The 12,180-nt window shown below is 37.6% G+C and overlaps 1 protein-coding gene across 11 annotated transcripts in view; it reads left to right on the forward strand.

Annotated features, from left to right (window-relative positions):
- Positions 1-11,134, forward strand: part of STAU1 (staufen double-stranded RNA binding protein 1) — a 32,501-nt gene extending 21,367 nt beyond the window's left edge. For 2 of the 11 annotated variants that reach the window (XM_075768969.1, XM_075768970.1), the window contains 9 exons: positions 411-509; positions 1,844-2,056; positions 2,620-2,763; positions 3,592-3,738; positions 4,555-4,627; positions 6,701-7,020; positions 7,749-7,871; positions 9,402-9,487; positions 10,140-11,134. In XM_075768969.1, coding sequence (XP_075625084.1) covers positions 411-509; positions 1,844-2,056; positions 2,620-2,763; positions 3,592-3,738; positions 4,555-4,627; positions 6,701-7,020; positions 7,749-7,871; positions 9,402-9,487; positions 10,140-10,227 — 1,293 coding nt within the window. In that variant the 3' untranslated portion in view covers positions 10,228-11,134. Of the gene's footprint in view, positions 1-410; positions 510-1,825; positions 2,057-2,619; positions 2,764-3,591; positions 3,739-4,554; positions 4,628-6,700; positions 7,021-7,748; positions 7,872-9,401; positions 9,488-10,139 lie in introns of all 11 variants that reach the window. The other 9 variants (XM_075768972.1, XM_075768973.1, XM_075768966.1 and 6 more) reach the window with 5 other exon arrangements.
- Positions 11,135-12,180: the final 1,046 nt, after the last annotated feature.

Here is a 12,180-nt window from a genome sequence, read left to right on the forward strand (position 1 = left end):
TGCCCTTTCTCTTATCTGATACTGTCTTAGTGCTTTTGGTACAAATGTCCAATCAGCATATGAAAATTGTATTTCATAAAGGTACTTCCATTTGGAAATCAGTTCATTTAACACTTCAGTTTGGTTTTCTATAAATAGATTATTTTTTTTAACCTATTGGCCCTTATTCCATTTGTTCTTTCCTGTAACGAGCACATGAAAACATGAAGGTTTGCTAGCTTTTACACATACACCTTAAATGAGCTTCTTAAGTTTCAAATCTGTAGTATGTGTGCTGCATTTCTACACATTCACATAAAATGGCAGTAGAGGTTAGACTACTTAAAATTTTGAGAGTTCAGTAAACTGGTTGGATGGATAAAATTCAATTTAATAGGATCTTTATTTTAAATAGAGTATGCTTCTTTTAGGTTAACGGAAAAGAACCAGATGATGAAAATCTCAATAAATCTGAAATAAGCCAAGTTTTTGAGATTGCACTTAAAAGGAACTTGCCTGTGAATTTTGAGGTATGTTTATTTTACAAGCTCTAGATTTGTTTTTATTAGAATATTAAGGGTACACATTAAGTTGAGTCTTTTCTCGATAACCCAAACAACTGACTTTTAACATGTCTTGTTAGTTGTGGATAAACTTTTACCTTTGACAGTCACCCTGATTGTCTCGGAGTTTATATGGTAAAGTGAAGAAAAAAGAAAAACGCACCTGTTCACAAATTCATGCACTAAAATCAGGACATGAGTGAACAGCTGTGCTGTGGTTGTCTGTGCAATCTTTTTTCCAAGCTTTTTGAAAAAACAGTATTACAGTGAAGAAACAAAAATACAACCCCACATTAATGGTTAGAACACTGAAATGCAGAGTCAAGGCAAAAGAGTATAGCTCACTCTGAAAGACATTTATGGAAGTATTTGCTTAATTAAGCACTGATGTGGACTACCCGCAAGTTGCAGAATCTTCACAAATAGGTTTCTTTTCTTGCCATGAGGTGACCTCATGTGCATCTTACTTTCCTTTCCCTTTGGCCTGGCTGCTTGCTGCCTCTTTGCCCCCTCCTTGATCATTTTAGTTATCTTAAATCCAATAGCTTCCATAGGAGCATCTCTCTCTCACTAAAATATTAATTTATCATGCTGCTTTCCTGAGCTGGCAAAGTAACATTTAAGGCAACTACCTGAATTATTATAGTAAGAAAACGCAATTCTGTGTAACTAAATTGCTTCTAAAACTGCTCAATGAAATTTTACACAAAGCTTTCAATTATTGCAGATTAGCCTGAGCATCGCTGGTGAAAATATACTGTCACACAAAGCCAGTTGTGGGTGGAAGTTCTTAATTCATTCTTACCTTTTGACTTTATGGATATTTTGAAGTATGATGTGTTATGAATGGCTCAATCTGTAGTAGGCAGCTGTCTTTTAGATGTCTCCAGAATTCTTGATTTCTGAACTAAAATGCTGGATCCTAAAGAATTGCTTTCTCTGTAACGTTTTACTGCCGTAACATGATGTATTTAATGAGGTGATGTTAACTGTGTGGAAGTACACACTGATGAAATAGAACAGTCCTATTTTAATATTGAAAGAGTAAATCAGTAAATTAAATAAGATAGGTTAATGACATATGTAAATACTGTTTACTGCTTGCTGCATCTGATCTTTTTAAAGTATATATTTATTTGGGTGGGATTATGTTATTAGATACATCTCTACTTTCTAGACTGTATGAGAATCTAAAATCTCTTTATCCATAGTTCTTGAGAGAAGTTTGCTATAAACAATGTGCCCTACCATTTTTAATAAGTGTTTATCACGCTTTCACTCAGTTTTTCCCTCTGAAACAGGTGACCAAGGAAAGTGGTCCTCCTCACATGAAGAGCTTTGTAACCAAGGTGTCAGTTGGAGAATTCATGGGTGAAGGTGAAGGAAAGAGCAAGAAGATTTCAAAGAAAAATGCCGCAATAGCAGTCCTAGAAGAACTGAAAAAACTGCCACCCCTTCCTACAGTTGAGAAAATGAAGCCACGAATCAAAAAGAAAACAAAATCAATAGTGAAGGTAAGAGACAAACAGATTGGAAATCTGACTGTTAGAAATAACCATCAGATGAGAGATGTTTCCGAGTTAATTATAAACACTCTTCAACTGCTCAACTTTTATCAGCAGTCTGGTACTACAAATGAAATTATATTTTGCTCCCACAATGGGGTTCTGACACCACTTTTACAACAGTTATCAGAAAATTCAGGATGAAAGAGAAACCTTACAAAAGAATGAGTGGCGCAGAAAAAATCAAGCTCTGACTTTCAAGCCCTAGACTTTACACCTTTGGGTTTTGCATGATTTTGCTTGTGCAAATTCTCCTGCAAGCCTGTCCCTCCTAATATAGCAGGATTAGAACTTGTAAAACTGTTACCAGTGGTAGGTTATCTATGGTCAACTGTGAGAGCAGAGCCAAATAGAGTGTTTCTCTTTGGCTGTGAGACAGTGTTTCATTAAGCAACTTTTATTTCAGTGTTTTTAAATTCTAGAGATGAATTAATTCAGTGGCATGCTGTATTTGTCTGTTAAACCAAATATTGACAAATTTTGGCTTATTTCCTAAACATTGTTCTACATAGCTGCAAACAAGTCCAGAATATGGTCAAGGAATGAATCCCATTAGCAGACTTGCCCAGATACAGCAGGCCAAGAAAGAGAAGGAACCAGAGTACATGCTCATCACAGAACGTGGTCTTCCAAGGCGCAGGGAGTTTGTTATGCAGGTTTGTGCATTAATTTGAGAAATCTAGTTGCATGGCTGACTTTTTTTTTTTTTTTTTGCTTATGGTAATCAAGATGTCATGATGATGTACAAAGTTAACAGGATTATGACCAAATTTCCATGAAATTTATTAAGAAGATGCCTAGTGGGCTACATTCAAGGAAGATAAAGGTTCAAGAAAAGTGATCTGAACCACGTTTAAAAAAAAAATTGCATGGGCCACCAGAATTTTATGTTGTGACGGCCTAAGGTTTTCATTAACAGGAATATTAAGATTCTGTTAAGAGATACTGAGCTGCTTATATTTTGTAATGTAGGATTTATTAACACAAACCTGGATATCCTTCATTTCTTCCTTCCACTGAGTTTTTGTGTGTTGTTTTAGAGTGCTGCACTTTCTGCACTCTGCATTGCAAATCCCAATAGCATAGTAGTATTTTAAATACTGAGTATCTACTAACCTCCAGTAATTAAGTGCATTCTCCAGACCTCTCTCCTATCCTGGCCAAGTTGCTTGCTTTCCATTACATTAGTAAATCTGCCAAGCCTGTAACTTCAGCCTGGAAAATTTGCTGCTGTGATACCAGTTTTGAGCATTTAGGTTGTTGCCAAGGTGAGGTGATGAAATATAGTTGTTTGTGTGAGTTCTGTTTGGGTTTTTTGTGCTTGAAGGCCAATGATCATTGATAATAAATGACAACTTGCTTAGAACAATGATCACTTGAATTATTTTGTGACTCGTGGCGTGCTTGAGACACAGATCACTAATAAGCGAATCCTCATACTACTGTTTAAGAATCAATTTGGTTTTTCTTCCTCTTTTGTCCAGGTGAAAGTTGGTGTACACACAGCTGAAGGAATGGGCACGAACAAAAAAGTTGCTAAACGCAATGCAGCTGAAAATATGTTGGAACTTTTAGGTTTCAAAATCCCTCAACCTCAACCTCCAAAGCCAGCATTAAAGACAGAAGAGAAGGTAAGAGTCTTTCAGAATCAACCACTGTTTTTCAGCTCAGCTTTTGCTGTAGTATTACAGCAGCAGCTTTGCCAGACAGTAACAGTGTAGTAAATTCATGCTTTCTGCCCCAGCCAGGAAGCAGTTGTATTGAGGTGACTGTTCTTTAAGAAATAGTGTGGTTGGATACATTAAGGATTCCATGTTGCAAGTAAATCAAAGTCTCATCAGAAGGCGAAGTGAATGTATTTCTTTATAGTATGACTCAGAACCTGAGATAAATGATGTATTTAGTCTTAGAAGCTTGCAGACATGTAGGCTCTAGGACTTAGTGGTAGCAATAGTTTTACATAGCCTTATCACCAACTGTGGTCAAAAGACACCTGTAACAAACTTTCTTTGGTGGGTCCCTTAGTGGGGAAGAGCTTTGCATTCTCTTATTGATTCAGCAGATGTTACCAGGGACTTAAAATGCAAGGCTGGGTTTAGTTTTCTGCTTTTCATGCGTATGCTCATTTGTGTCCAGTATGTTGTCCTCAGCAATACCAATAACTGATGTTAGTTTAACTGGCTTTATTATAGTATCTAGTTCTCAATGTCTGTGTTCTTAATAGCACTTTGCAGGTCTGTAGATAGTTTAAGTCATCCAGTGAATAAGAATCATTGAACTTGTCGCTTCTTGGTAGCAATGTAATCATTGAGGTTTTTTAAATAACAGATTTTTCAGTAAAATTATCACTAGTCTGATCACCTACATCTTGAAATCTTTAAAACTTGGGGGAAGAAAAAGTTTTAAATGAATATTGTGTGTTTGGCTTTTTTCCTTTTACTTTTAAGACACCAGTGAAGAAACCAGGTGACGGAAGAAAAGTAACCTTCTTTGAGCCGGGCTCTGAAGAGACTTCAACTAGTAAGTAACGTTACTGAAAGAAGCATGGCCCTGTTGGCGTGTGCATGTGTCTGTAAGAGATGTTTCTCAGGCCTTCAATACCATCATTTAACACACTGTCATAAGCAGAGGTGTGTGACTGCTGGCTTGCAAACTAAATCTACCCCTTGGGAAGGTTTTGTTCAAATCCGAAAGAGCTTGTTCCTCCCAAGTCATACAGTATTCAGCCTGCCTGGCCACCTGCTGGGGGAAGGGAGTAGATGGCCGAGCCAAAAGCTTGTTTGTGCTAATGGATTGGTCGAGCAGTTAGTGGAGGTGCAGCTGCTGCTACCTGCAGTGTCTGGGCTTGTCTTACCACAACCTGAGGGATCTTGGGACAGGCTTTAATCTCTGTCTAGGGCTTTCTGGGACAAGGATGAGTGTTCAGGACTGAGTTTGGTTCTGATCCATGGACCAGTCCCCTTCAACCAACAGGAGGAGTGAAGTGGGGGCAATTTCTGTGGGGAAGAAGGTGAGGGGAAGAGGAGAGATCAGCCTCTTTGGCTCAGCAGAACGTTTCTCTGGGATAGGGTCCAAATGAGGATGGGAGCAGATTCCCTGGGGAAAGGGTTGGGGTTTCTGCCACCCAGGAACAGCCTTCTACATTTGGAAGAATGGTTGCAGGTTGGAAGACTGCCGCAGAAATGTCCCTCTGAGCCTGAGGCAGAGTGGCAATGGGAGGGTGGTGCTGAATTTGTTGAGGCAGTTAGCTGTGTTAAGTTTGGCCATATCACCTTACAGATGTTGAGGGAGTAACTGCAGCATGTTGAAGACTGTTCCTGGGATGAAGATGAGAAAGGGTGTCAGAACTAACTGAAATTTGTCTTCCTAAAGCAGAATTGGAGAAGGAAGGAATGGCCCTGTAGTACAGAACCACCTTTTTGTCTGTGCTTGGTCTCTAATGACTGAGAGCAAAGAACTGTGCCTGCATTTATGTCAGACAGTTGATGGTTATAGTGGTCAGATCCACAGATGAGTGGCTGGAACAAAAAAAAAAAAACAAACCTGGCCACCAAGTATACAGGCATTGGCTTTTTCTAATGTAAACTGTTGGGAGGAGTCATTATGGAAAGTTTGTCTGTCACAACATATTTCTGTTCTGGATAGTGTGTTTCAGGTGCTTTATGTGCTGAAGTATAATTTTGTTGTTTAAATTATAAATAGTTGGGATTGAGTTGGACTCTAGTATAATGTTTTACTGCATCCGTAAGATCTTAGGTAAACTTCCCAACTTCTTATTCAAACTTTGCCATCCCTGCTTTCTTCCATCTATAAATTTTGGCTTTCATCCCTAGACTTGAAACAGCTCAGTCCTGCTGAACTTCATTTATTCTGCCACAACACTGACTGCTCTGTTTATTTGAGTGGCACTGTCTTCCCCACCTTTCTTGAGCACACCTCTGTAATTTTCCTCCACAGTTCTGTGTGAGTTCCCTGTAAAAAGCTGCTCTTATCCCTCTTAAATCTAACTTAGGCCATAATGTCAATAAATTGCTAGCAATTGACTGTGGTTGGATATTTGCTGTAAATAGTCATTCTTGCTTCTTGGTAGTGTGCTAACATTACGTTTAACCATAGCTGTTTACATTTTCACAGTATACAGTTTAAACTTTGTGGGCTGTCACTGTCTTTACAATATTTAACAGTGGCTCTGGCCATTCTCTGGTTTCATTATTTGCTCATACAGTTTAAATGGTGAAATAAAAAATTCTGAAACCAAAAGATATATGCAGAATGTGGTTGCAACTGTCTGAGGTGTCTGTTAGCTTGATTAACCTGGAGAAACTGCTACCAGCAGTAAGGGTGCTCCTTTTGGCAGAAGCAGGTGTTGCAGTGAATCATTTATTCAATAAGCAAACTGTTTTGATGATGCTGAATCTCTGACCCACCAAAGGCAAATCAAGCTCACTAAGTTTGTTAGGGTTTCAAAAGTAACTTGAAACAAATTATTTTTTTCAGAGGTGGCTTTTGATGCCTATATATGCCTTCATGTGCCTGCAGAAGGCCTCAGAGAAATAGCTAGCATCTCTTTAGTACATGCCTCTCTCTCCTCAGGTAATAAAGAAGATGAGTTTAGGATGCCTTATCTCAGCCATCAGCAGCTTCCTGCTGGAATCCTTCCCATGGTCCCTGAGGTTGCACAAGCTGTAGGAGCCAATCAAGGACACCACACCAAAGAGTTCAACAGGGCAGCCCCAAACCCTGCCAAGGCTACAGTAACAGCAATGATTGCTAGAGAGCTATTGTATGGTGGCACTTCTCCTACTGCTGAGACCATATTAAAGAATAACAACTCATCAGGCCACGTACCCCACGGACCACTTACTAGGCCCTCGGAGCAGCTGGACTACCTTTCCAATGTTCAAGGAATCCAGGTAAATGTTCAGCTTAGCAGGATTTCTTCCAAAGCTATCCAAACTATTCTGACCTGTTGGTTGTTCTAAAGCTTTTTAGTTCTGCTGGTGACTGAGGTACTCTGAGGCTGCTTGTTAAGCTGAAATTCGTGTAAATATTTTACTTTACCTATAAAATGTACTGAATTTTACAGCTTGTTTTATTTAGTTTTCAAATGTGCATTTCTGTGCTGCAGCCTCAGCCTTAACTCTGCTACTGTGAAGTCTTGGAAGAATACAGTTGAAAGTAACATTTTCTGAAAGTTGCCATGATGTATGAACATAATATGAATTTGAACTTGGCTGACAGGAAATATTTTTTTAATAATCTTTCATACATTAACATTTGCTGTAAGCTGTACATTTTCTTGTGTTTGGTTCCTTTAATCAGAATTGCACATACATTCCTATATTAATACGTTAAAGTAGCTCAGTGGATTAAAAAGTATAATAGGGAAAATTTTAAATGCAGGTAGCTATGATCAGAATAAAGGTCCCAGCAACAATCTTTATTACATAGCCGCTTTTATTCAGAAGATTTGCAGAGCTCTCATGATTACTAAAAAACATTGCAAGTGAAGTCAAACTTCAGGAGTTCTAGTGGCTGACAGAATGATTAAAAGTAAGGTTCAGCTTTGTATATGGGCAAATAATCTATAGCAATTGTACTTGGTTAACTGACAAGAACTAAACCCTTCTTTTTTCTTCAGGTTGAATATAAAGACTTTCCAAAAAATAACAAGAACGAGTTTGTATCTCTTATAAACTGTTCCTCTCAGCCACCACTGATCAGCCATGGGATTGGAAAGGATGTAGAATCTTGCCACGATATGGTATGATGAGTTTTGCTGAAATGGTTTCTCTTTGACCTTCAGTGAACTAAGGGATGCAGCAGATAGACCAAGGTTTCATATTACTGCTGGATAGCAATGAATTAAGTGCTGTACGATCCCCTGGCTAATTTTTGTCTAATATTTCACAGATTTCTGAAATAATGGATTAATAATATCAGAATCTAATCTAAATAACCTTTAAAGTGCTTAATATAGATAGGCTCACAATTTTGGTCTACAATAAATGCACTTGCTTTTTCTTGATAGGATTTGCACAAGCACAATTAAAGAAAATGTATGAAAAGGAAGTTTTAAAACAGAAGAGCATATAAACTTATTTTCTTTACCAGAATGGGCCGATATTTCATTGGGAACTGTAATACTTGGGTTCATGTTACCAGACTTTCTGCTAGAATGGAATCCAAAATGGAAGAATGCAATTTGCCATAAGACAGCAGGAGACACTCTAAATCTGTTAAGCTCCCTTTATAAATATGATCTTTTATTGACAGTAGCTGAAATATTTCTTTGTGAAAGAATGAGTCTTCTAGACTGTAAACTAGAAGGGACTCTGTCTATAAAAGACATTACATATTGCTGACAACACGTACACAGTCTACTATACTCTGTAAAGAGTTTAGTTTTGGTATCCCGTGGTGACCTGAGTACTGACTGCAGAGTAAAGTAATAGTTTGCAATATGTAAATACAATTCAGAAAACATTATTTTACTGATTTTTTTAATACTAAAAATTTTTGCAGTAATTTTCTAATGACTATAATTTGATAGAGATTTCTTTGATCTTGTCACTTAATTTTGACATTTCCATACCCATCTCTACCTCCTGCTGCAAAGAGCTCCTGTAAGACTCAGCACATGAGTCAGTGCAGTAGGTAGAAGGGAAAAGGACAGCCGGTTCGGAGCTTAGACATTGCGACTGGGCCGATGTGAGAACCTTCCTCTGTTCAGATATTCAGCTTTCCCTAATGCGTGTGCCATGACTGATCAGGGATATTCGGAAAAGGTACACCTGAAACTGATCAGAATACAGCTGGAAAAAATGCTCAGCTCTCCAAGGAGGCAACTGACTGTTGCATTAGCGATGTCACGTTGACTCTTCTTTTCAACAGTCACACGTGCCCCATCTGTGCCATATTTTTGATTCTTGTGTAACTTGTTTTCTTTTTCTGCAAAGGACTTTTTGGCTCTGTGTGTTTTAATGTCCTTTATCTTAAGCTCTGTACAGTTTGAGCCATTACTAATTTTGTGTCTCTTTCCTTTATATTGATAGTACTGCTGAATTAATTTCCCCCCCATTGCTAAAACAAATGTGATGGGAATCCCTTAGCCACAGCACCATTCTATTGCTTAATGCAGCAAGATTAAATTCTACACCATTGCCTTTTTTTTTTCCACCACTGATGTGCATCTTAAAAAAAAAATATTACCAAAATTAGAACATTTACTTTGTTTTAAGTGAGTCCTGGTCCTGCTTGCATTAAATTAATGAGTGGTCTCTCTTTTCTTTAGGCTGCATTGAATATTTTAAAGTTGCTGTCTGAGTTGGACCAACAAACCACAGAGATGCCAAGAACAGGAAATGGACCAATGTCTGTGTGAGTGTTACCCATTGACTTTCCCTTGCGTTAATGGCAACCTCTAACCCTGCGATGGACTGTAAACAAATAAAATGTGAGGTTTTTTTCTTTACCAGAAAAGGTAAAATGCCCAGGGCTGTTATCTTCTTCAGAAGGCTGAGAGGGTAGGTTTTATGATCAAGCTTGTAATTTTCATGGGTCAAATGCCAATTACTAAGCAGGAGCAAGTGGATAAAATGTAATGGCTGTGATACATCGCAGTTCTGGCTATGATCCCTCTGCTTAAACTATCTGTTTACATACATGTGTAAACAGTGTGACTTTTAAGTGTTATAGCTGCTCCTCTCTTTCTAAAAATCTTCTGTGTGTAAACTGTAAACAATGTATGGGTTTCACAGCTTGCTTTCAGCAGAAACGTGACAGGGTGGCAAATTACTCCCTTTGACCAGAAAGAAAAAAAACAAAACAAAAGAATAGTTTAGTCTCTCATTAGATAGTAACCTGTCAAAATGGTGGAATTAACAAAGTGCTAATTGATTAAAAATGGGGGCCAGTTATATGGAAACAAATTGTTATGTGCACCTCAAATTCTTTGTATCAGATTCAGAAGCATCTTATTCATGGAAATAGTGTTTTATCTCCTAAGTAACAGGTGTTTTCTCATTTGTAGATGTGTGAAACAAGAAATGGAAAGTGACCCTCTTCTCAAACCGGCTAACTCAAACACTTTGGGACAAACACTGGACAGCACTGCCTAAAAAAGGCTTTTGACTGGACCCAAACTGAAAGCACCAGAGAAAATCAAATGCTTCCTATTCATGTAACCTAACTGTTTTAGAGTGCTACAGTCTTTACAACCTACTGTAGTGTCTAAATCATAACAGTTGCTTTTTCTTCAAACAGTGATAAATTTTTAGTTTCATTATGTTGTTTTGATTGAAATGACACTATAAATTTTTCATTTAAAAGTTTCTTAATTGTATCTAGAACAATAGCACAGTTTAGAAACTTTGTCTCCTGAGACTGACATGTTATCTGTGAACTAACTTGGGAAGATCATATCCATGTATGTGGTTATTTTGTTTTTATTGAAATAGCAAAGTTTCACTGGAAACAAATTGTGTGCCCACCATTTTAAAACGTCCAGTATTTTCGCAAACCTAGCTTAATTATCCAACGGTTAAATGAATTAAAACACTTTAGGAATTTTAAACTTTATTTGATCATTTTGGGTTAATTTCTAGTTTTCTTGAGCGGGGGGTAGGGGAACTTGAATGCGACGTGACTTTAAATGATCTCTGATCTATGTTTTAAGGATTGTGTGTATCGATGGCACACAGCTCACTACATTACAGGATATGATCTCAATGTAGTGCATATAAAACCGCAGATTGATTTTCCTTGAGTGCTTTATACTGTTTAATTACATCTCCATGTAGGGCTGAAAAAAATTACCTATGTTTATATATAAACTGTGTTGCTTTTGATGTTGTGTTATTGCGCACTGAACTGTGCGCAGTAAAGTTTTTTGCATATGGTCCAGGTAAAGCACGATAGCCTTGCAAGTTAAGTACTGCTTCAGTTCATTGTTTACGCTGGAATTTTTTCTCCCCATGGAATGTAAGTAAAACGTAGTGTTTGTCACCAATAAATGGTAATACTAAATTTTTTTGGTTAATTTATTCTTGTATGCCACTACAGGGGCTGCTTTTTTATAGGATTTGTAATGCTTGTGATATAGTACGGGCAGTATTGTAAAGCTATGGAGTAACTGTACAATGGTTATCAATTACATATAAATAACTACTATTTAGTAATGTGGAGGATGTGAAAACCTGGCAAGGTCAAGGAAATTCAAAAGTAACGTGGGTACATTTTGCTATTTGTGCCACAGTGTGTTAGTGCAACTGTATTAATGGGAGCTTAAACTAAAATTACAATTATGACAAGAAACCTGGCACAACAGGTTGGTATGATTTCAAAGTTTAAGTCTCTACTTTTAAGTTTCCTTGTTTGCTTGTAAGTTGAGTCATAGCCTTGCCTTGCACTTAGTAACTTTTGGGGGTAGTACTTTCAAAACAAATCTTGCCCTCTAGGAACAAAAACTGGCACCGTAGACTTGACACATGACAGTGTATTGTTTGGATGTGAACTACGTTCAGTGTGTACTTAACTGGTAATCTGTAGCAGCACTTCCTAAACACCTGTTTGCAGTGTGTGTAGTAACTCTTGTCAGAGAAAGCAGTTACTGCATATGCTGTGTCTCAAAGCTAAGTGTCTTGGCCATTTTATTTGCATTATCAAAAGCAATTGGGCCACATCAACCGCATACCAAATTTTATTGAATCAAGATGGTTTTGATCATTATAAGCGCAAAAAACATTGTAAAGTTTTTTTGGGTTTTGGTTTGTTTTTTGGTTTTTTTTTTTTACATTTGTAGAACTAAAATGCTGTACATTTAAAAATTAAAAGAAACTTGCTAGGCTGAGGCTTTGTATTGCAAATTCTTACAATTTACAAACTACTTTGCAAGCGATTTCTATTGGAAAACAGATGCCACATCGATAGCAGTGTAAATGGTCTCCCTGCCTTTATCAGCTGCTACTTAGGAGTTTTCTCTTTGGATGGGACCAGAGCCTTTTCTTCTGACTATTCTTCAGCATCCATTTGTGGATAATCCTGTTTTTCATGAACCTGAATTAAGGTACTTT

Source organism: Balearica regulorum, chromosome 16, assembly GCF_011004875.1.
Source record: "Balearica regulorum gibbericeps isolate bBalReg1 chromosome 16, bBalReg1.pri, whole genome shotgun sequence".
Taxonomy (NCBI): Eukaryota; Metazoa; Chordata; class Aves; order Gruiformes; family Gruidae; genus Balearica; species Balearica regulorum.